The sequence below is a fragment of the Branchiostoma belcheri genome, unplaced genomic scaffold (assembly GCF_001625305.1).
Source record: "Branchiostoma belcheri isolate BF01 breed outbred unplaced genomic scaffold, Haploidv18h27 scaffold54, whole genome shotgun sequence".
NCBI lineage: Eukaryota > Metazoa > Chordata > Leptocardii > Amphioxiformes > Branchiostomatidae > Branchiostoma > Branchiostoma belcheri.
In genome coordinates this window covers 327,014-351,494 of record NW_017804176.1, presented here as the reverse complement: position 1 = coordinate 351,494, position 24,481 = coordinate 327,014, and the positions used below count along the sequence as shown (strand labels likewise).

The window sequence follows — 24,481 nt, the reverse complement described above, 5'->3', positions numbered from 1 at the left end:
GACACACAGGGTTGCGCAGGTCCCAGAGGTCTGACATCAACATGACACGGCACATCGTTCAGCCCACCCATCTACTACATCTACACCAGGTGTGTGTCATAAATCTCTGGAACAGGGCGGCTGACTCATCTGTAGTATATTTGTCATTAGCAAACTGTGTGTAAAAGGAACAAGTATGATGTTTTTAAAAAAACACAGGCGACGATTTTGTGTTTAATCTGTTCCGTTCTTGATACAATTGTTCTTTTCATATACGTACACATATAATTTAGGCCACAGCTAGTAAATTTTATAGATGATATCCTCCGCAGACTCCAAATCTAATGCGAGCGGGCGAAAAAAAAAACAAGGCCGGCCAAAAAAAAAAAGGTTCCTACAATGTGAAATGTACAAATGGTTTTGATTCAGTAGGAACATCACATATACACAGTCAGCATCACATATCACTGCATCAAAGCATGGAGGTAGAAAAAAAGGCCATTTTCTACCTCCATGATCAAAGTAAGAAACATACAATAAATCAGAGCCTTTTCTTGTCTCCTCTCTTCCTAGTTATCTGCCATCCACCTTCCGGCATGGCAACAGACATCTTTGCCCATTTTCGGCATGTTGACCACTGTCAGAAGGCAGCAAAAGTTCTTGTTTTTTTTCCAAAATCAGACGAAAATTAATGTGCTCGTGGATGTCATCCATAAAATTTACTTGCTGTGGCCTTAGAAAGAATCCAGAATTTCTGCTACAGTACGAGGAAAGCCACCAGGGGTCCAAAATCAGTTACATTTTTGTAGGCCCAGGCAAATTTATGTTGTGCGCTTAAAAATTAGAATCGCTAGATAGGATTCACTCCTTTTTATTTGTCTTGGGGCTACATGTACATGCATGTACCTGTAATAGGGTGCTCTAGCCTGTAGTATATTGATAAGAATAAGTATCTTAGGTTATATACGTTTCTTGTACCGTAGGCTGGAAAAACACTTTCTTGTTCTTGTACTGAATCACTTTCCCCTGTTCTGAGAAATGTAAGAGATCTTTGAGAGACATCTAGTTAATGACCCAGGAAGAACTAATGGGTTCCTGACGGTAGGGGACCAGGGTCTCAGTGGCTGGACATTGCCTTATTTGGTAATGGTCAGGGCTTTTCCACTATTAAATGCCTAATGAAGTGATTTAGAATGGCTGATACAGGAAGTATGATGCCCTTGTTCCAAGAAATCTGTGTGTAGGTGGATAGAGGATATAAAACCCATGTACTCGAGTAGTCAAAAGAGAGAGTTAGAATCGGAGAGGAGAGAATACACGTCACTATGTAGCTCTGGCTCCTGTGTCATTGTTCCGGGTACGTACATCTAGAGTAGAGAGTAGAGTGGTCGGCCGGGTAGGACTTTCTACAACATCGGCAGCTATCTTACGAACTTGTAAGGGTCACCCATTGGAACCGAGGTCACTCAAGCTACCAGGTATTTGGCGTTGACCTTGACCGCACCCTTACATACCGAAGACACGTATAGGAGAAATCAGCCGTTCTTCCCCGGCGATATAATGACATACATGTACTTACTTACTTTACTTTAATATATGGTGAAGTTCCCGCTTGAACACTTTCCACTTCACTCTATCAGAAACTGGACTTAACTTTTGATTCTTTGACCTATCCTGGGTTCCCAAAATACAGATAATTTCTTCTCTCTGTGTGATAAACCCACTCCTCGCGGGCCAGATCCCTGTTCAAGGGGTCGTTGCCCTTTGCTTGAACCTGTGCTCTCCATCCATGGTGTGCGGGATGACAGGTGACAATAATTAATCACGCTGGACACTGGATAGCCCGGTGTACATTACTCTGAGGTAATGGATACCGCCAGTTTAGGTTACTGTTATTCTAAGATAGGCCAATAGGATGGGATCTAGGAAACATGATACTGACTAGGGGGCGGAGTTTCCAGACTCTTTCTTGCAAACTCCAGTCCCAAACCTCAGTCCGGCTGTAGCTGTGTGATGGAACAGACGTGTTCTCTGATGCGATGATCTAATAGTCTTGAAAAGAGGACCATTCCCGTGGCTTCTGAGGAAACCTTCCCCAGTAAACCTTCGGAATTCCACCGACAGAATCAGGTTAGTATTACTTTGTTGGGTAACTTAAATGTGTGCACACAAATGCTGTAAGATATGTTTCAGAACGTTCACTTGTAGGTTATTTTGTACTGATTTGTCCATGAAACTATTTGCCCTTATAGATAGCAAAATGTATCTTACTAAAGGGCCAAAATCTCTATATTCTCAAATGTTTTGTGTACTTTCCTATATGTTCATAATAATAATGCTCTACAGCCTTCTTTACTTTATAGACCCTATCAATTGCAAGCAAATGAACGACTCACTGTTTTCAACCGAGTGGAAAGTGTAAAAATCTCTGAATTCGGAAAACCCATTAACCTTTGGTACACCTTCCTATATGTTGGATAGTCGGGGCGAGCGGGGACCAGATCGGACAGGAATGGCCGGGCGAGCAGAGAGCAGGCGGACGGCCGGGCGGGCCAGCGGGGAGCGGGCAGCCGGGCGGGCGGACAGTACCCCCAGCCGTAGAGGTACAGATGAACCTACGAAGGACAGGTTGAAGCTATTGAAAAGGTATGTTTTAATGGTACTTCCTATGTTGAAATATGCCATAATCGTATCTGTGTAAATTTTGCTATCACAGCCGTGTTTTTGCAGTGTCACATGTCTATTTGTTAAGTGTTTAACTTGACTGTGGACAACAAACCTACATCTTGTTATATCCTGAACTAGCTGGGCGGGTTGATCACCCGTCACCGTATACGTAGAGAAATTTTTGGGAAGTTTGCCTTTGTCTGGCTACCAGGCTACTAGTATCTTGACCGACAGTCGCCCGTATTTCATAACAGTTCCTTGACCCACTTGCTATTTTCTCGTGTACTAGTATGTGCTTTGTACGAGTACTCTGTATACGAATGTGAAGTAAACTTTCGTCTACTTCTGTTTGAAATTCTTGGTATTTTTCAAGCAGACTTTTTTTTAGATTTCTACATTTTTTTCTATGTTATTCTGGTGTTCTTGGATCTCGCTATGTTGTTGTGTCCCGGGTATTTCCTTATTGTGGTTTTAAATGGGTCATCACTATTTAGTATATGTGTGACGCCATTTATCACGTACACCACAGTTTCTGACAAAGATTCAGACCTATAGTGCCAAGGAGGAACAGTTCTACTAACCTTGGAAAAACTGAGCCTCAGAGTAGAAAACTAGAATAGGTTTTCGCCTTCAATGAGGCGTGTTACAAGGGCATAAAATGGGGGCGCTTAGTCAGAGAATCTAATCGGCTTTACCCCTTTCTTTACTAGCAGCTTATTGACTAATTTGTTCCTAGTACTAGTATCACTTGCAGTGGTTTGGGGAAATTTTGAATTACAAATTCTTGTTAACTGATTCGATGGCCGTATATATCAGCCGCGCAGAGTATCGATCATGTAGTCAGCGTGACCTAAACGTTTTATTTGTGTGATGTTAGCAAAGTACAGTACTTGATTGTGTCTTCAAAGTTCCGGTGTCAGAATTTGGGTGTTGTTATATTATGACTGATTGATACATCATTGTCGATCACTGAGTTAGAGAAAGTTTAAAGTTGCTTGTTGGCTGGTTACCACACGCGTAGAGAGAATTTTAGTTTACTGATCAAGGAGCTTTCACATTAAAAGTGTGTGCCACATGACGTTAAGTTCCACCGGCCTTACTTGATATTCTACCCTTTCCGACAAAACCTTTCTGTTCATATTAGTGGCTTAGGAATATTTTGCAGGCCCCAGCTGGCAGCCATACTCTGCTGGTATGCCAAATCTTTCCAGCTGGCCTTTGAAAGTTTCTAATTATTGTCGTCCTGTAACCGACCCGGTAAAATACCCCTGCATAAAATTCCCCTGGGCGGGCGGGCAGTGCTGCCAGCACCACCGTGAGATACCGGAAGCATACATGGTCTGGCTGCCAGGCTATTCTGGAGTAATTTAGCACTCACTTTAATTTAGTATAATACCTGATGAAATTATTTTTGGAAACGTATTTTGAAGATTCTAACACCCGTTTTTCTGACTTCACTCATCTTGTTCTTTGTGTGGTTTATTCCGCCCATTTTGCTTTACAGAATTCGGTCAGTATTTCATTACAAATCCGACCGGTCTTTATCAGGTATCGACGATCAGTGTGTTAGTGAATTGTTTTTATAGCTGCTCGTTTTAGCGGCTGGTTTTCTTTCGTCCGACGTATGAAAGAACGTTGGAATTCTGGTTTATGTAAAGTTTGAGCCACCTGACGCCCAGTTCCGCCGGGGTTTTCCGGCCTTACCCTTAATTCTCTCCGTCAAGGCTCTCCTGATCAGTAACCCCGGGCGTTGTTTTGTCTTTCTTTCCAGTAAACCTCAGACATGCAGAGAGGGACACCTACTGTTCTACACTGAACACCAGTGCCGGCATATAAGGTTATGCCCTGTCCGTGCTAAACTGACCGCACCTGCCAACGACGCAGGGTTCCGAACAGCGGAGACCATCTCAGTGCACAGAGGCGGTTTCAGTACGTTGTATACTTATCTCTAGGTCAACACCATTTTGGTTTTAACAACTTAATATAATTCACACAATTGCAACTTGATATTATTTCCCCGTATTCTGACATCCCAACATAATAAGGTCAATATTCGAATGAAAGCTCATCTGTGTTGGTAGAATACATAGTTTAAGAGTTTGACTTGTTCCAACACAAAGAAGAAACTCACCATAAATTTTCGGCTGATCCCGTCAACCCGTCAACCTTATGGTGAGTTTCTTCTTTGTGTTGGAACAAGTCAAACTCTTAAACTATAATAAGGTCAAGTTTCACATCCGCAGTCAAGCTGAACGCTGTCGAACTATGCTGAATAACGCAACCCTAGAATGGAACAAACTTCGCTAACCTGTTCTACACTGTTTCTTTCAGCTCTACATGACGACAAACACAGCAGTTACTCAAGAATACAATCGAAAAGTGGAACAAAATACCTGGTGAGTGCCTAACCATCCTTATTTCATCATCATGCAATATTGTACATAACCACGATGGTTAGGCAATGTACGCATATCTATAGTACTTCTTTCATGAAAAGCTGCGTGTTTTGAAATACGGTACCATATTTACTATGATGTCATTGCCGGGAAACAGTGTAGCCTGGGTGCCAGGCCCCTGTGCCACGATACTCAATTCAGTCAGGGAAATCTCACGCCTGGAACACAGAATTTGCAGCTGGGGTCTAATTTATACGTCTAGATAAACTGAAGAAGGAAGCCAGCTCCGAAACTGTGGCGTGTTGGGCAGTATAGAGGCCTGGTCAAGAGTCTCAGAAAGAAGAAGCACTTTCTTTATTCCAAGCAAGGACTTAAGCTCCTTGTTCTAAGTGCTGGGGTCTGGCACGCAGGCTATTCATAATTACCTGGCAGCAAAATCCCATACGGCATGTATACTTCATGATGTCGCAATTTTCATTGCCAGAAAATGTGTTATATATATGTGTCTGCTTCATTGCATTCTGTAAAATTAATCGACTCACATGCTTTGCATACCCTAAATCTTGTTACTAGTAATTTAAATTAATCAAAGCTGGCCAAAGTTGGCATAGATTCATTTATGCTCTTTTCTCTCTTTATACCCACAGGTAAACTTCGCCATGTCCACCCTGAGATGCAGACTACAGCAGGAGTTCACTGGCTAGCATGAAACCTTAGCATGAAACCTAGTCGTGGAAGGATTGGGGTGTGCATTCATGTTTTGCAGCCAAGAAAATTGAAAAACAAGCATGGAATGCAACAGCATCATGAAAGCGAAGAAAATAATAAATAAAAAAGCAAGACTGACACAAACATACATGATAGAAAACACACAAGTGAATAAAATTCCTTACACAAAACATCACTGTTACACTACATGTGTCACACAGTAAAGTTATAAAAAACGACCAGCATCATATAGTTGCAACTAAAAACATATTTGAAGCATATGCTGCTCCTGAGCAAGAAATTTGTGCTCTCTTGATAGAAGAAAACATATTTGAAATATCAATAAAGACAATCATTAATATTCTGTGTGCAAAAAGCCACATTTTGCCCGGTAACATAAGCCTTTCCTGCTTGTTCCGATGACCACAAGGCCGGAGGCTATCTGAAAACCAATTCCCTAGGGAATGCATTCATGCAATTTTTGAAATTCTTTCAAAGCGATCGCAGTACTTACACAAATGCCTCCGCCCCTGAGGCGTCGCCAAAAAAGGAATATAAAAAAATCTACAGCCGTACAGCATATCTCAACTATAAACTATGTTGTGGTTGTCACGAAGTAAAAATACTGACAACAATGGGCAAAATCATCGCGAAAAACATGAGACTGGTGATCCTATGAGGTGAATCTCTGAGTATTCCCTGCTGACCAGAATTTCGTGACCGACGAGTTCAACATCATCCTTGGGGAACCTGAAACATCTGCCCAACATTTTCCCGACAATGTAGCTGTCAGGGAACAATGATGGGCGGCTAATGTCGGTTCAATGCGGGGCACTTCCCTCTGGGACCCCGCCGCAGACAATCTACAGTCCTCCGGTACATACGGGGAACAGGGGGAGGTTAATGGAAAACACGCTATCGATATATCTTATATAGGATAACACAAAACAGAATACCTGTTCATTATATTAGGTGCCGTATATTTAAGTCTATTGTAGGAGGTGTTTTTCCTTCAAAGACACATGCAATGGTTTTGGCATAGATTCAGTGGTGCCCTATTTCCTGCATGATTGCACCTGGATATTGGGGGTATTAACTTCAAAACCGTCTATCATTCAGCAGCGTTGTAAGCATATAAACCTGTCTCCGACCGTTATGTACCCGTATACGGGAAAAAATACGACTACTGGTCCTTTATCATATAAAGCACACAATAAGGTTTATTCACTTGCAAATTTGTCGTGTTGCATGCATCAAAATTATTATTCCTAGCCGCCGGTACGTTTGATAGCAAATTTGGGCCAAAATATGCTGTCAACCAGAAACAAAGTATCTAGACTACTAGTATACTGAAGATGCGTATACATACATGCCTGCTTTCCGTCTCAAATACCGTAACCACAGATCTGACAAGTACGTCGTCGTAAAGCTGTCAAGACTGTCAGGTATCATAGATACAATATGCAACCTTTTACATTCCACGTCTACGTAGCTGATTTAGTAAATTGAAACAGAAAAAACGATAGTAGTGATTGTGGCTTGATCAATTGGCAACAACCATTGTGCTATCTCGTCAACGTGTGCAGATCACGTATATACGAAAAACCAAGCAAAAAGTATTCTGTACACCTTATCCAATACAATTCCCCTTCATACGATGGAAACTGCTTGTCTGCGATACAGTATTTGGGTCATACTTGTGGGAATAGTAGATGCGGGTAGGGTAAATAGAAGCATCTCACCTGTGATACGCATGGTTCGTTCTGTACATTCCTCGGTAGTGGAGGATTCTCAACAGTTTGCAACGTGTTCAACAGAATCCAGACTTGTGGATCAGCTGTCCTTTCTCTTGGTTGTACGGTCGATCATCAGTTGTAACAGCTGGAGAGATAGAAAGGAAATGATGACAGAAAAGTCAAAAGAGGACACTAAGCTGTCGGAACCACACGTACGTTACGTGTCACTGAGGTCGTTTTTTGTGTGAGAGGCTCTTCTCTCCTCCAGCGACCCGTATAGCCGGGATGCAAATCCACGTCATCTGGAGTTCGGTACCTTCTGATCGAAAAATCCTTACGGAATGTGCTGACTTAAGTTTAGATTCGTGGAGTCTTCTAAACCTGACACAATATCAAAACATATAAAGTCAGATCTATGCAATACCGGTGCTCTACCGGTACTGACCGAGGGTTGCTGATAAAAATGTCAAAATAATTTGTTAGAAATGTGCATATAATGTGCAGGAATATTGGCTGAGAGTACAGATTCGAGATTAAATAAAGGCTTAACGTTACTACTACTACTACTACTACTACTACTACTACTACTACTACTACTACTACTACTACTACTACTACTACAGATTGCCTCACTCACCTTGAAGGGACCAAATATAACGTACAGAGTTCTTGAAGATTTCAGCGCACCGCTAACGTTTGTCCATAGAATTTTCTCGAAATGATGACATGTACACTGCAGCGTTGGTCGTGTGACGAAGAGGTTTCAACGGCAAACATGTCCATAATACACGGGCGATTGTTTGGATGGCTCATGCAGTAGTCTTGTGATACCGGGTGATAGGCACTGAGGTACACCACATAACAGCCTTCGCAGTCTCATTACAATAGTAGATGCTGCATGTACCTGATCATCACATAGTGTACACATGAAAATTTGATGATGTCACCAGACAAACATTGACACGTGCGTGACCTCTGCGCCCTTTCTGAAATCGCGCCAGTAGAATCAATCACGTCGACGTCATAACAAAATAAAGGGCTTGTAGTTGAAGTGATTGATGAATGGGTGTTCGTTGATGTGTTGTTGCTTGTCATCTCCGGGTACTGAAGGATATTAATGGTTTTGATTGGTTGAGTCGTGGTTTTGGGCCTTTGTCTATCCAAGGACATTATAATTATGTCCTTGGTCTGTCCAGTTGGGAGGTGATTTTGATAGATCATGAGGAAGGGCAGGTGACCAGGTACACGTACGCCCGGCGTGAGTATAAAGTCACGGGGTGATATCTGGAGGAATTCAGGCAGTTGTGTAATACCCGATTGGATATAAATGTATCACACCAAGGAGCTTCCTTGATCACACAATACTCTCAATGCGCACTGGCACGCAGTTCCAATGCATGCATGAAAACCCAAAATATCAGTTCAGTACTTCCGCAACTTATCTCTGCAGATTTGATTCCTTGTTGTATTAAAAGCCGCTTGGTTCGTCGGCTACTACTGATTTGGGCTGTTTTATTTTACTCTTTCTTCACAATAATGAGTACAAGAAATAGACATCGTAGGTATTGTAATGAAGTGCAGTTTGCCATCGAAGTTAGCATCACTTCTTTGTGTTGCGCTTTGGAATAGGATCGGCAGGGGGCGTTTTCAACGGGTCACAGGTCAGACGAAAAGATGGCGGCAAAAACAAGCGTGTGTAAACTGACGGAGAAGGTGAGATACCTTGTGACAGCATTTAGGGACACGTTTAGGAGCTATTTAGTAGCTAAGCATATTCATTTATTTATTTATACACGTAACTGACCATACAGTAACTTCTGTCTTTGCCAAGTCGTGTAAACACGTTAGGTTTCAGACATAACCTGCCCCCCTCCCCACATGGCAGTAGTCGTCAGTAACCAGAAGAAGAGGATTTTTTGAGTAGAGTAGAGTAGAGTAGAGTAGATGTCTTCGGCCACGTAGGAGCTTAGGTTCCAGTTAAGGCCGCTCATCACTTTCAGTGCACCGACATTTCTGGTTTCTGAGGGTGATCCAGAGCTCTGTAGTCGAACATGCACTGATCTGTTTGAGTAGAATCTACATCCATACGTGAACGTACTTAAGAGCTATAGTAAATTTATTGTGTGAGACAAATGTGCAAAGGGAAAGACGGGAGATATGATATTATGCTGGTCAATGACAAAAAAAAAAGCTTGCTAAAGACACAACTGACCAAATTGTTTTGATGCAGGTGTGAGTGGATGACATGAGTACAGGAGAATGAAGAAGCGCCAACCCTCATTCTTACAGAGATGGACCACAGAGAACAACAGACTTGTTCAACAATACCTGGTAAGAGCTCTCTGGCAGAACATACTAGCATGTTCTGCCAAAGCACTATATGCACAATACATTACGTAGTTATCAAGGTGTCGAGTGTTTCAGTGGCATGAAAACCAGGGTCAGTTATGGAATTGTTTTCTTTTACCACAGACAGAAGACCACAATGGACTCACATTGCAGTCAGAATTCCAGAGACTTGTGAAGGAGATACAGGGTAAGTTACAACAACAAACCTGATCATGATACACACTAAACTCAGGAAGACAGCAGCTATGTACTGTTTGACTGGATTCAGGTCCTGGATGACATAGAATTACAGTAAAAGGTAATTGCAGATTCCCAAATACATACCCAATAGTATCGTCCACTTTTTAAGACTGTATCATGAAAGAAACTTTATTCATGTTTCCTATTTTGCCAGGCCTGCCACCTAGGATCCCATCCCTGTGTGTGGAGCTACCGGTGGTCTTCAACCTGTGCTACCTGCAATACACCAGTAAACCTCAAGGGGGAGCTGATCTGAGCACAGCACTTTGTGGTGCATTGCAAAGAGGTACCCCATACTACACTTTGTACTAAACCAGGAAAGCTTATTTGAGTTAAGATGTTGGTTTACAATTTGTTTTTCCTGGTGGTTCAACATTTTTCCTTCTTGCAGTATAAAGCTATTTTTGACAGTCTTCATAATGTAGAAGCCACAAATAAAATTTTTTTTGGTGAAATCTGTGTGTTTGTACAGTTCTGAGAGCCTCCCAGTCAGGACAGGCAGTGCTGACAGTGGAGAGGTTACTGAACCCTGACCCTGATGTTACTGTACTGCTCAAACATGTCATACAACTGGCACAAGGCACAGGTGGGTTGATAAACAATTATTATAACTGATTCAGTGACATTCATTGTGTCCATAAAACAATGAATGTCCATAAAAGTGCACTACATGTGTATGCCTAATTGTAATGTACTGAATATATTATATAGGATACACATCTTTATTCCAACCTTGTTAAAGAATATCAAGGAACATGTGTATATTGATCAGTATAATTGTCTCTGTGTTTCTTCCATAGACCTTGTAGAACCTGTGTGTTTGCTTGCCACCCTCCTGGCCCTGAGGTTGCTGGGAAGTCAGAGAGACAAATCCTCAGCTATACTCCAGACTGTCAAGACATGTAAGACTCAAACATCCTCTGAATCAGAAGGAAACACTGCAGCATCAGGGAAAGGGTGTGTCATACAGCCTCATCTCATACCAAGCTGTGTCCTGGGGACAGGTAAGAAATACCCTAATTGAGGGTTACATTACCTAAATTAAGGTTACGCCCTCTTGGTTTAATTACTGTCCCATGGCTCAAGTTTACTAACTGATTTTTCATTTGGTTAGAAAAGAATGACTTTTCAATTTCTGTAACCCAGTAACAATAACCCAGCCCTGGCCAACTTTCTCAAAGAATTGAAACTTTGCCATTTATTAGATGAAGACAGCAGATGTCAGCATCCACCAGTTGAGTACCTGCTGGCCTGCTGTTACTACCTGGATGGGAACACAGCTGTGTGCCTTCAGGAGCTGGAGAGACCAGCAGCAGACCAACAGTTTCTTCCTGCATCTTATCTGAAAGGTACATTAAAGGGGTCACACTCACATGTATGTCAGAAGTGTTAATTTTTTAAGGAAATAGTTAACTGATTAGGGGAAACCAGAATAACTCTTTAGGTGTGATAATTAGGAAATGACTGAGTGTCAACACTTGCTTGTTTGGAAAGAAAAAAAAGCTGATTTAATAGAATTAGATCTCAAATCTGCCAAGAACTACCTGATCACTCTAAAAACTTGTTTGCATTGTCTGCATTGCTATTCTGCCAGGAGAAGGCTGAAGTGTTGTTTTGATACTCTCCTGGATATGTGAAGCTGTAATGCCTTCTGAACTCTTTTTTGTCTCCTCACACAGGCTATGTGCTGTATGGTGAGAAGAGGTATGAAGAGTCTATCCTGGCCCTCCAGGACTGCCTGAGCTCTCCAGTGTTAGACATGTGCTCCAAGGCCAGGGTACTCAACCTCATGGGCTGCTGCTGTGCACAACAGGTGGGAAAACTAGTAGTAAACAATGAGGACATTAAAAGTAAAGATTTAAAAGATTACTTGGTTCTCATCTCTTTTTTTCATTGATGGGAAAGAACTCTGAAGGTAAGAGAACACAGAAAACAAGACATTTTGCTGTTTTAATTTGTAACATATTACACATCAAATGTTAGTCACACATCTTAAAGATAATGTGTAAATCCTTTTTACATTGAATGCTACATTGTGATCCCTTGGAAAAGTCATATCACCAATGTTTGAAATGTTGTCTAGCATCTCTTATTTCAGAAAAAGTAACCCTTTTAAACTTAATATTGGAACAGCTCTAACTTTTTTTGCACACACCCTTCTCTGTGACCAGGGTAAACCTCACACAGCCGTCCAGCTGTTCAGGGAAGCCCTGCAGTGTGACTTCTCCCTCCACATGGCCCTGTACAACATCTCCCTGCAGTACCGAGCTCTGGGGCTAGGGGATGTCGAGCTGGAAACACTCAACTTGTTAGTCACTGTAAGTAAAGTATCATGTTATTCTGGCAGTTGTAAAAAAATGGATGGGGAATTTTGAGTTCAAAATTTCATTGGGTGAAAGGTTTCAATCAGTTAGATCTGTAGTTCAGCATCAGCATGAAAGTTTTTGTTCTGGAAAATCCATCAGTTAAGATACTAATTTTGAAAAAAAGTTATGATTTTAAACAACATCATTTTATGACTTTTGTAGCTTTAAGTGTTGTTATTTCATTTGTATCACATTGTGGTTATATTGATATTGCAGGCATTAGAAAATGAGGACAGCAGAAAAGACAGCTGTAAGAATCATCAGGTGCTAGACTTGGTGCTACAGCTGAACAATGCAGCACCTGGAGCTAACTTGCTGACAGACCCACAGTCTAGTTCTATTCTGCTGCATCAAGCCCTGTATGTCCTGGCTAAAAGGTGTCTGGAACAAGAAAGGTATTTTTATTCTCAAATGTGCTGTTTTCTTATCCATTGAAATGTATAACTTTTTGAATTTTGTAGTGCCTTTTAGTAACTGCAGTTGCTCAAAGAGCAGAGTTGAAAGTCTATCAACTTAGCATGAGCTGACGAATGTTACTCCCAAGTACAACCAAGGAGGTTCTCCTTGGGTAAAAATGCCACCTATTTTATTGGTGACCACCTATTTTATTGTCTAATGTGTGTCTGACATACTTTGTCCAGGTAATGAATAGCCTCCACTTCTTTCCAGTCTAATCTGTGACCTTTCCTTAATCATGTAGGTATGAGGCAGCTGCTCAGAGATATGTGGACTTGCTGGCAGCTGTCCTGGAGGCACCAGTGATGCAAGTAGGTGTTCTGTACTATGTTGTTTCACCAGACACATGGGAAAGAATTTCAGTTAGAAAATACATACAGTCATGGTTTTACAATATCTTGCTTTTTCTTGGGAACTTGAATGCAAACTACTTTTACTGTAACAGTTTTGAAATTAGCATTTTTTTGACCCTGCATTTTGTTCTTAGACATAAGAAGATGTACACGTATTAAGTTTCATAACATCTTTAGAGTTGTCATTTTGTCACACTTAGAAAATGGTAAAGAAATGTTGAATTTGTTTCTCCAGGCACCAACACAGACTGGCAGCCCCTATCCCTTGCTGGATATACAAACTGTGTACTGTGAAGCAGCACTTTCTCTGCTGAAGGCACACAGATACGAGGACGCCATATCCATCTGTGACAAACTGCTGACAAAAATCCCACCTCACAACCAATGGCAGACTGACTTGGATCCACTCAGTCTATCCCATAATGCTTTCAGCCAATCCCATGGTGCAGTGCAGACTTCCCATGATTCTTTAAAATTTGAAGACTCTGTCCCCCCCTCAAGCAATCGTTGTGACAGTGGAGATGATCTGTTTGATTCATACGAAGACTCTGAAGAGAGAACTTCTGGAAAAATGAGTAAGAAGAGAGGGAGAGAACCCAGTGAGCAAGGAGGAATGCAGAGTGTTAGAGAAAATGTAGAGATCTGCAACGGTAGATTGAAAAGTGTTCTGCCGTTGATGTACAAGGCAGAAGCACTGTACAGACTGGAGGAGTACCAAGAGGCAGTTGGCTGCTATAATAGGTGAGGACTTTGTGTTCATCTATGATACACATACAATATGTGGTTTGCTACTGTATTGTTAAAGGATACTTTTGGCTGCATTGTGTTTACTTAGAAATGAAATTACTGCTTATCAAGGAATAGAATCATTGATGCCCTCAAACATATTAAACTCATATTTTGTGTTTGTAAGGTTTTGCCATTTACAAAGTATGATCATTGATCATGACATTAAAACCCCTCTCAAAAGTGCTTACAAGTTAACCTACATTCACACTTCTATTTCAGGCTGCTGAAGATGCTGTGCGATATCATACCTGAGGAATCTCATACAGATAATAAGATATACAAGAGAGCGGATTCTTCACAACCTACCCAGAAGAGAAGAAGAACTGAGGAAGGTCAGTCAGATTTGTTTTTCCTTTGCTGGATTGGACATAATACTGGTACTTTCATTTCATGTACTTTCATTTAATAGATGACAAGTTTGGTTACTAGAATATATTTTGATCCTAACAGTAGCTTGAGCATTTGTGATAAAACTGCTACAAAAATAACAGCCAGTGACATGGTCCTTCGTTTGTTACAGGTTTTCTCCCTATAGTTCCTGATAGTGGCTCTACTTCAGAGGTGTCAGAGGTCAGAAGAAAACTACTGACGATGAAGGCAGAAGCTTATCAGAATAAGGGCTTGATTCTGATTGGTCAGGACAAACTACCGGCCGCCCTCCAGTGCCTGAGGCTTAGTGTACAATCTAATCCAGGTAATAGTCAGAGATTAACAGAAATATTTTCATTCCACTTCTTGCATTCCAGTTACTATCTTCCTTGTTTCAAAACTCAGTTACTTTGGATCCCTCTTCTCTCTGCGATTATAAGCTTTCATTATACTTGCGGATACACATCGCTGTCTCTCTCTATCCGGTTTAACGTCTGTTGTTCCCCGTGTTCCAAGGGTTACATGTAGATGTGCTTGCACTCTGATGCTGGGGCTTGATGGTAACTGCCAGTCGCCTCAGCCCTATGGTCCTTGGGCACAGCAAATGTCAAAACCCTTAGTTAGAGTTAGGGTTAGAGTCTCAACAACTTCACCAGCTAGCCACTCAGTGACATGTACCTTTGAATTTAGTGCATGTAGTTTTTCCAAATTTGCAGTACCTTGCCTAATAAAAGTACCCTGTGTTTTCTCCATGCCACAGACAGTACGGTTGCCATGTACAACCACACCCTGTTGCTATGGAGGATGGGGAGGAGGAGGGAGGCTGCCCACAACTGGCTGCAGTACCGAGGAGTGGACACCAAGCTGGACAGTTTGCAGCTGGCCCACCTGCTCAGGCAGAAGGAGCAGGCAATGTACGCCACTTTTTTCTTTCCTATGGTTTCCTCTCATATGTTTATCCCCATAACCAATGCAAATTTGCTACCAAATTGGACTTAAGCAGGGAGAAAGTTAAAGTTGAATGTAAATTGTATTATGGATTGGAAAGATTTTTTAAATATTTGTTTATCATGCACTTCACTTTTTAAACAAAACCTAAGTCTGTAGATTTATTTGTATTGATGGGCGGTGTCAGAAGATGCCATGATAATAGATTCAATTTGATGTTTTTCAAATGACGTACTGCTAGAATACTGAAATTATGTCTCTCATTTTGTAGCTCAACTGTATCTGATGATGCAGCAGAAGGCATCTCAGACAGGCACCTGGCAATGTTGGACAAGGCCACCCTCCAACAGCTGATGGACTCGAGGACCCCTCAGAGGGGCTGGGGCAGTTCTGCCACTCTGCCTTGCTCAGGTCTGTTCTGATCTGCTAGTTCAAGTCTACAGAACTTGGCAAATTGATTACACAGTGTAAAAGATAGAATTATTATTTTTTTGTATGAACTTGAATTTCTCCTCAGTTTTATGTGGACGTTTTAATTTGTTTTGTTCTGTTTTGTTTGATGAGTTGCTGAAAATTTCCAATTTTGTTCTGTCTTGTGTAGCTGACTATAGTTCAGTTTTTTTCTGCTATTTACTTGACAAGAACTGACACTATGTTATTTAGCATGAACTTGTAGATGCACATGTAAGTTGAGGGAGACAACAACAAAGGAATTTTCTTCTTCAGTGTTTTTTTATTCAGATGAAATTCTGTTCACTGCAAAATATCCTTTTTACATATCTGTATGTACAAATTGCATGGTAGTCAGAAACAAAAGATTGACTACTAAGTATAAAGCATTGTATTGTCAGCAGTTTTTTGTGGAACAAATGAAATACATAGCAGCAATTTCTCTTATTGCATAGTTGCATCTTGAACAAGAGATGAAAAAATATGTCGCAAGGATACCCATGTAAATCAACACCATTGTACAGTATAAAAGTTTTTACAATTTTTTGAATTTGTATTTTGTATTCTGACATAGTCCAGCAGGTGTAAGGACAAATTAAAAATGAATTTTGCTACAAGTAGTCAACAAACAATGTATTTTGTTTGCTTTTAGTCTTTTTAGCAAAAGTTCTTGGTGTGTAACCATAGCATACAAGTATGCATTAGAAGAATTTCACAAAATATATCCCCATCATATGGTAGTAGCAGCATCGTTACAATTATAGTACAAAGATACAGCAGGCAACAACAGATTCTTTTCGCTAAAAACACATTGCAACTGCAACTGCTCTGAGCAGGTTGCTAATGCTGGCACCATTATATGAATATAGAAACACCTCTACAATGTTGTTTCCTTGACCAGAAATGACTTAATATGTAACTACTTGTGTTACTGTAGCATGTATGAATGGCGAATATCCCAAAGTGCAATTTTTAAGCCCTCATGTAGTATTTTTTCACGTACATCCAAACAGAAAATCTCATATTTCTCTTACATTCAACACAACAGCAACAATAACTATAGAATTGGAAAAAGAAACACCAAGACTTGAAGTCTAGAAGTGTTAAGAGGTGACTGGAGCGACTGAAGCGAAAGGTAATCTCTGATGGCCGTACAGGGATCTCTTGTCATTCTCCCATTCCTCCATAACCAGTGAGAAGGGTTCCTCAGGTTGGCTAGACCAGGTGGTGGGGAAGTCAAAGTGGCTGGTGCTGTAGTTCCCATGCATTCTCCTCCTGTAATACAGATTTAACACATGTTAGACTTGTCAAAATGTACAATATTGGGGTTTCATTATGTGTGTCAACCAACAAGTAAGGATGCTTGAATTGAACTGTGGTTTTGCATTGTGAACACATTTGTTATTGTATCTTTTGAAATCTATGACATAACAATGCTTGATGTTTGTTACTGTATAGAGTTTCAATACTGTTCTAGAACATGTTACTGGTACTGAACATTAGTGTGTTTCTATCCAAACCTTCTTAGGCAAGACAACAAGACACATTGTCTTACAGAATTTTAACACTGGAACCAAGTTTTCTGTATGGTATTACTTTTTGTTTCTCTTGAAGGATTGATACTGCTATTGATTAGGAATGTAGAAAACTGTCTTTCCTGTTTCTTTCATTGATTTTCAGGAAGATTGTTAAAATTAATCCCTCTGTTCTGTAACTCACACCTGTCCTTGGTGCTGAACACTATATCAGGGAATATTCGTTAGCACTCTGACTTGCTGTTGATTCCTACAAGTACAGAATCCAAGCCTCTTCATGTCTACTTTATGCCTACATAGTTGTATTATACTACAAACTAACAGTTGGGACATGAGAACTGACCTGCTCTTTAGCCTGGTTTGACTGTTGATGTCTGTGAGTGGCATGGCTAGCCAGGTCTGACACTCGGTGCCATGCCGGCCCAGAGGCACTAGGGGGAGCTGTGGCAACCTATGCTGCTCCACCTCCCGCTCTGAAAGGGTTTTACCTGGAAAAATGGACACAAAAATTTAACATACAAAAATGACATTTCTGATCCTTAAAATGTTGATATTTCAGCCTTCAGCCAAGACAAAATTCACCGTATTACCACTCGGAGTATGTTGAATTATCTTTGATTAAGAATGCTGGCTACACTTGACATGAATTCATTTTAATGCATAGTGACAGTATATGAAAAAGGATATGTAGTACCTACATGCTGATCAAGACAATGTTTAGGAATGTTACCTGTGAGACATCTGATCACAGTTCTGTCTTCATCTGTCCTCTCCCTGCCTTGAGAAATGAGTGGATCTCTCAACAATGGTGTCTGTGCCTGGGGGATAAATAAAACATGTTTAGTAAACATATTACACCAGTACCATGAATGTCTGTATCTGTATATACACAGATACTCAACATTTCAGGAAACAACAAAAAATTTACCCTAAAGAACACCCAACTGCATAGAGCAGACTCTTTTTAACAGTTTTACAATTTTAAGCTTTTATCAAAGGTACCTCATTTGCTTTAACCATTAGTAGCATTTTAGTGCCTCAGATCTACACATGTACTGCAAAGTCTTTCAGGAAATAGCTAAGAAATGAATCCACTGAGTCTTCACCCACCTTAAGAGGCTGTGGTCTGTTGCTAATAAGGATGAGGGGATCATACTCCTTAGGAGACATGGTGTCCAGAAATACTGTACCCTGTGGAGGTTAAAACATTCTCAAGTTTAGTACAAGACAACTGTAAGCATCCTTGTTCTAGAATGCTGTGTTGCTCATGTAATACAAAGATGAAGTTACAATATTATTATGCATTGTGTGAAGCAGATTTTCAACAAGTTCTCACCATGCAACAATGTCACATTTTTGCTTCATGAATGTTGACATACAATGGAATAGTGCTGTTTCATCCTACTATGTAAATAAATGACCAGAATTAGGAATCTGTTTTTCACTGCATTGAGCACTTTTAAGTGAGTGAAAGAAAGGTGCTTACCTTTTTGTTGTGATAGTCCAGGTATTTCTGGTGCAGCGTTCTTTTTGTCCTGTCCAGTTCTGGGTACATGGGACCATTCATCTCCCTCCGTATCTCCCTCCGCAGAGGGTCGTGTACACGCTCCTCCCACTTCTTGTGGAGAATCTCCTTCTTTCTCAGGTCCAGGAAACTTTTGTAATCTACCATGGACTGCAACCCCTGAGAGATGAGATAAAGATTATCAGTTTTCATTTTTTTTTTGACTACAGAGAGATTAGCCTGGTGACCAGCCTTGTTAGCTTACGTCTGTTCCCCAAGATCCGCTACCCTACCAGAAAGCGGATCTTGGGGAGCGGACTAAAGCTAACAAAGCTGGACTCCTGGCTACAGAAAGATACCAAGATACCAAAATAACCTATTGTCTCATGTACCTGTTATGCACCCAAAAATAGAGAAATTTTACATTTTGCCTTTTCTTTGACTGTGTTCAAGCTACGGCATTTGCTGCTATGACTACCTCAGATACTTCAAGCATTCTCACCTGTACAAATGTGTCTTCTTCCCTCAGCAGTTTTGAGTACATCTGCTTTGTGTCTTTACTGCTGGGATCATACTTTTCCTGCAGAACAAGAAAAGAAAATGTTTTACACATACATGTACATATTGCATTCTATAGGCAATTGATCTCTTGACCTATTTACGAGCGTTTCATTTTTGTCAAGGGGCCCCTTAATCTATCCTGACAGTATAGAGCTTTCTGACTGACCTTTTACAACCTTTGGGTCTGGCCCTGGGGGAGTGAGAGGCTTTGTGTTTGTAAAGGTGAGAGAGGTTTTGTGTTCTAGCCGGCAGTTAAGTACAGAATGCATCTTATTGTCAAAATTCTAATTCATAAGCCATAAATGTCAGATCGATCCTAAATATAGACTATTCATTTCAACCCTCAGGCTGGTAAATTTGCATTTGGGATTAGTAAAACTGATGGCTTTCAAGCACTTCCTTAAATGATGGCAATAAGTGGGCTCCGCTAAAAATTCATCTAAAATTCAATTTTAATAGCCTGGGTTAAAGCCTTCTTGATCTTCAAGTCCATTCTGAGTTGCTATGCCTGTTGGCAAAGTGGTGACTTGGGCAGTGTAAAGGCAAGGAAGCTGGTAACTAGGCTACAGAGGAAGGGACCAATTATGACTTTTGCATTGTTCTAGAACATCTCAGTATGGCAGCAGACAATGTATATTTTCAGATGGACTTTGAGATACTTGACCCAAGTGCAAAGGCACTGTCTATCAACCTTATGTTTACTCTTCTAATCAAAATTGTGCAGCCAAGTGAGAGTGTTATGTGGCCTTTCATGTCCCCAACATCGCTGACTTTCCTCTTTGATAAAAAACATTACGAGGCACAGCTGCTTTTCCCTGGTTACTGGCAGATCATGTAAAAAATCGATCACCGTTCCCTCTGCACCTTAACAATGTGTATGACCTTCACAAAATGTTTAAGTATTGTAAAAGGCATAACTCATTACATGCAAGGCAGACTGCCCTAAGGCTTGTAATTTTTTTTGTTTCAGTCACAGCTCTCGTTGACCTAGCAACAACGTCAGCGTTTACTGTGTGGGCTTGACTCCATTGAAAAAGGTGTTTATTACTAAAGCGGAGAACACAAAAGTCTCCTTGGTAGGTAATCCTAACCAATAAGGGTAAACGTTTTGATGTCACATCTATCTGACAATACAGATTCCCCTATAGCTTGACATCGTGAGCATTCTCCGTGGATATGTCCCGTTTTTGTTGAGCGTTGCTGGTGTTTTAGTCAGCCTGTTGATACGCTAAACACCACGCTTACAAGTAAGCCAGGTTTGCAAAGCACAACCCTTGCCAAAACAACACTGATCCAACCAAAATAGTCACAACAATGAACAGATAGATACTGTATCACATAGAGTGTAAAGGTAACTAGGGAGGCCACCAGCATGATACACTGGTCTCATTCAGGCTCTGAACCATGTCAGATTACTGTTACATCCTCGTGTGGTGTCCATAGCACTAATTGAAGCTATGTATTCATTAGAAATGGCCAGCTAAAAGGAATATTGACCCATATGTGCACAATGTGAAAGGTTAAACTGTTCGACAAATATAGGAAAGCTACGGTTCGTTTGGCGTTAATTAAAGAAGTGTGCCTATACATACAAACTGACCTAGGTGGTCAAAGAGAATCTTTGTGGAATAAGTTACTTTATTTGGATGTCTATTGTATCGAGAATGTTGGATAAAATTGTTTTCCTGTCTGAGTGTGTTTGCTAGTCTATCAAATGAACAGGTGTGTGTGTGATTTTGGCTCTTGACCATCAAATATAAGGTACACAACACCAAATGGCACCAATTTGTCTGGAAAAACTGGACCAGCGACACAGATCACATAGCTGGCCTCTTTATTATCTTTCCATATTCATTTCTATTCTATGCATTATTTACATGTAGGCCACCTATTTTAGATCTTTGGTTCTACAGCTATCATTGTTCACCTGTTGCCTCTATGGTAACAAAACCTTATGCTTCCTAAATAAACAGTGTTGGACTAATTAAAAAATGTGTCTGGAAAAAACAACTTTTATCTGCATGTTCCTAATGTGATTGTAATGTATTAAGTGGTATAGGGATCCTAGTATGAAGTACATATGGTAGTAAAATGAAAGGCTATATTCACCTGAATGCCTTGAACAGACTTCTTGTTGAGCCAGTCCTGTATCTTGTCGGTCTGTGAGATGGCTGAGTTGGTCCTGCTGCTGTGAGCGCTCCTGACTTCCCGCTGGTCACGGTACATGTTCCGACTGCCGCCCGTCGGGGAGGACCGGGGACGGCACAGCTGGCTGGAACCCATGCCTCGACCCCGACTCGTACCCTTCAATCTCTGCCAAACAGAAATATACTTTACGTTATTTCAAAGTCAACACTCCAAAATATTAAGATTACTGAAAAAAAATTGTGGCTGTGTGGGAAAGATAGGAAAAAATTGAGTTTCCCTGGTTGTATCCTTGCAGGATAAAGCATTTTTTTTGCACTCTGAGTTGTAACCTATTGTTGCTTAGCACCTGTTAAAGTTGTTCTTGAAACAAAGAATCACAAAATTTCAAAAGGTCCAATTGTCGACACTCACAGGGTATACAGCACATGTATAGTATAGGACAGAAACATACAGGTGGTGTGGTATATTTAAACTTTTGTCTCCCACATTTTTACTGTCTTGTGGTTAGTGTTCTTGTTGCTAGGGCTTTCTGGATGTTTCTCTCAGAGGTGGTCCGACTTACAATAACTGCGAAAGGAAGCCTTAAATTCATTTCTCTCATCGCTCACAAAGGGACACATTTAGTCTCCAAACATAAAAGCAGTTTTATGCTGTTTACCAAGGGAAATCACATTTAGTAGCTCCAATAAAGAGAAGCCATCTGTTCATTATGACTTTTCACAATAGACACAATAGAAACCACCTTCCTTTGGCAACCTGGCTGTCTTTCAGGAAATACTAAAAGTAAGTGACTTGAGTCAATTTAATGGCCATTAATTACCATTCCATCTGTGTTATTGCGGGGAAATAAAGACAGCACATGGGAAAAAGGAACTTGGAGTGCCACTGCTAGTGTAAAATTGGATCAGTTTGTTCTAGTAATGGCACATGGTGAAAAGGAGAGGGTGTGGTAGATGAAATAATAGGAGAAATCAATTAGCGTTGACAGCTCCGGGGGGAGCCATGAACACAATACCATCTGAGATTAAATTGCCTCGTGTGGGGTTGCGACAGTGTTGTCACAACTTTTTCTGCGTCCTCCAGGTTCGTGTGGACTGCGATACGTGTTGCCGGGGCGTCTCTATGGGGAGTGGGGAATGCCCTTTGAAGCCCGCGGTGTGTGTTTAACCATGACTTATCAGTTGGCTGACATTTCAGATCGTGATGTTTGTAGCTATGGACAGAGCTAGTCGTGAGCCTTTTGTGGTATCTAGCCGTAGATTTTTCACCCTAAGGAACGTCTGAACTTTTCGTTAGAAAATTTGCCTGATACAGAAATGCAAAAACATAGATAATACTTAATACCCTGAAAGGGGAATTTGTCCCCAAAACCCCCATAAGCATAGGAACTTTTTTTTTGCAAAATTGACACAGAAGAAAGGCAAAAGACAGCATGACTTGCTATTTTGTATTCCATACTCCAAGCAGGTAAAAGTGACAAAATCCTTCCATAATTTCATAACTTTCTTTAAGTGGAAGACAATGTTCAAAAGGATTCACTGTGTGATGAATGGCCTCACTTAAAAAGACCTGTTACTTCTCAAACTTACAATCATCATTTGACACCTGATATTGCTTGAAGCACCCAACAGTGACAAAGATAGGAAGATGCTTCACAACAAACATGCATGAAATGACACAGTTAAAAAGAATTACTCTCTGCTACAGAAATTTAATCATGGACACAAAATAGGTCAACTGAGTTTTTATCTGCATTAAACACCTGATTTAAGCTCAACTGAGTGTGCAAGGGGTGTCAACTGATAAAACTCTTATAATGCCTTTAGACATACTGACCCATCGAAGTAAACACTAAAGCGCTGCATGCAAGCAAAGAAATGTCCAAGATGTGTGTCAATGCACCTACTCAAACTTAAGACCAATTTCGGCATGTACTTAAGGTTTGAGTCATTGTGGACATTAGTCAAATAAAGCATGATTTCACTTGGATTGGCATTTTCTGGTCGTATACTTGAAGTTACAAGTTAAGGAGTTGGCCCTGAGCATAAGAAGCCTCGTCACCCATACCAGGACGTGTTGTTACCTGTAAGTCAGGTGTGGTCAAGTGTAAGACGTGTGGTGGCAACAAGAGGGGGGCTGAGATTACCAAGTCTGCTCCTTCAAGAAGCAAATCAATACCGAAAAGAAATCGTTCCTGCTTTCTTCGAGCCTTTTATTCCTAGTTATAAATCATGGTACAGTCGACAGAATCAACACCCAAGGAGGTATATTGTAGTTGTAAAGTTTTTTTCACAGCTGTTGTTGACCAAAGTCCACGTCTGGTATCTTAAGTGGCGGTCTTCTTACCGATTCGGATGGCGGCCTCCTTAACTGTTACATACTTCAACGTGCAAGCAGAGTCCTTATGTTTGACTCAGACATTTGTTCAGCTACAAGACTTACTAATAAGAGTCCTTTCCTCAATGGAATCAGAACTTTCACCGATGGTGACTCACCTCAATCTGCTCAATTTCCCGTCGGCTGGTCTGGGCGAGCTGGTCGGCGACTTCTCGGTCGTGGATCTCGATCGACCCCGAGCCCTCGCCGCTCCACGTCGACGTTCTGCCGAGCGACTCCCTAGTCAGCTCCCGGCCCCTAAGCGCCATGACCGACATCGTGGCTATCTTCTCTGTGAGGAACTAATCGCTATGAAATCAGAATGAGAAGCTATGCTACTCAAACAGCGTGACAAGTTGCCATGCTCAAAGCTTGTTGTGGTTATGCAAATCACCGTTAGGGTAACGCCCCCGGCCGTACTACATGAATATATCCATCCGCATAAATCTATTCTACGGCTATGACAAAGAAAATTGAAGTGAATTTTTATGAACTTTGCACTATTCTCGTTTATAACATTATTGCAATGAATATGTGTCCCAGACAACGCA

General features: G+C 41.0%; 3 protein-coding genes and 1 long non-coding RNA gene across 4 annotated transcripts; 3 read left to right on the top strand and 1 right to left on the bottom strand.

Moving 5' to 3' along the window:
• Nucleotides 1-1,973: 1,973 nt before the first annotated feature.
• LOC109481221 lies at nt 1,974-5,690 on the top strand. Its single transcript, XR_002140883.1, has 4 exons — nt 1,974-2,109; nt 2,461-2,625; nt 4,418-4,575; nt 4,978-5,690. It is a non-coding gene; the product is annotated as an uncharacterized LOC109481221 (long non-coding RNA).
• A 3,456-nt stretch (nt 5,691-9,146) lies between these two features.
• On the top strand, nt 9,147-12,609 carry LOC109481060. The gene is made up of 10 exons (XM_019783534.1): nt 9,147-9,199; nt 9,717-9,817; nt 9,959-10,022; nt 10,230-10,361; nt 10,548-10,661; nt 10,876-11,079; nt 11,281-11,424; nt 11,755-11,888; nt 12,247-12,393; nt 12,604-12,609. Exons 2-10 carry the CDS (start codon nt 9,746-9,748, stop codon nt 12,607-12,609), a joined length of 1,017 nt encoding a protein of 338 aa, XP_019639093.1. The 5' UTR covers nt 9,147-9,199; nt 9,717-9,745.
• Nucleotides 12,610-12,766: 157 nt separating this feature from the next.
• LOC109481059 lies at nt 12,767-15,778 on the top strand. The gene is made up of 7 exons (XM_019783533.1): nt 12,767-12,836; nt 13,142-13,208; nt 13,486-13,991; nt 14,259-14,371; nt 14,560-14,733; nt 15,169-15,322; nt 15,628-15,778. Exons 2-7 carry the CDS (start codon nt 13,203-13,205, stop codon nt 15,776-15,778), a joined length of 1,104 nt encoding a protein of 367 aa, XP_019639092.1. The 5' UTR covers nt 12,767-12,836; nt 13,142-13,202.
• Nucleotides 15,779-16,077: 299 nt separating this feature from the next.
• On the bottom strand, nt 16,078-24,351 carry LOC109481208 (protein FAM228B-like). Its single transcript, XM_019783740.1, has 8 exons — nt 24,050-24,351; nt 21,516-21,719; nt 19,348-19,425; nt 18,828-19,025; nt 18,452-18,532; nt 18,072-18,159; nt 17,685-17,829; nt 16,078-17,081 (listed from the first exon to the last, which is right to left on the bottom strand). Exons 1-8 carry the CDS (start codon nt 24,206-24,208, stop codon nt 16,910-16,912), a joined length of 1,125 nt encoding a protein of 374 aa, XP_019639299.1. The 5' UTR covers nt 24,209-24,351; the 3' UTR covers nt 16,078-16,909.
• Between the last annotated feature and the right edge of the window lie 130 nt (nt 24,352-24,481).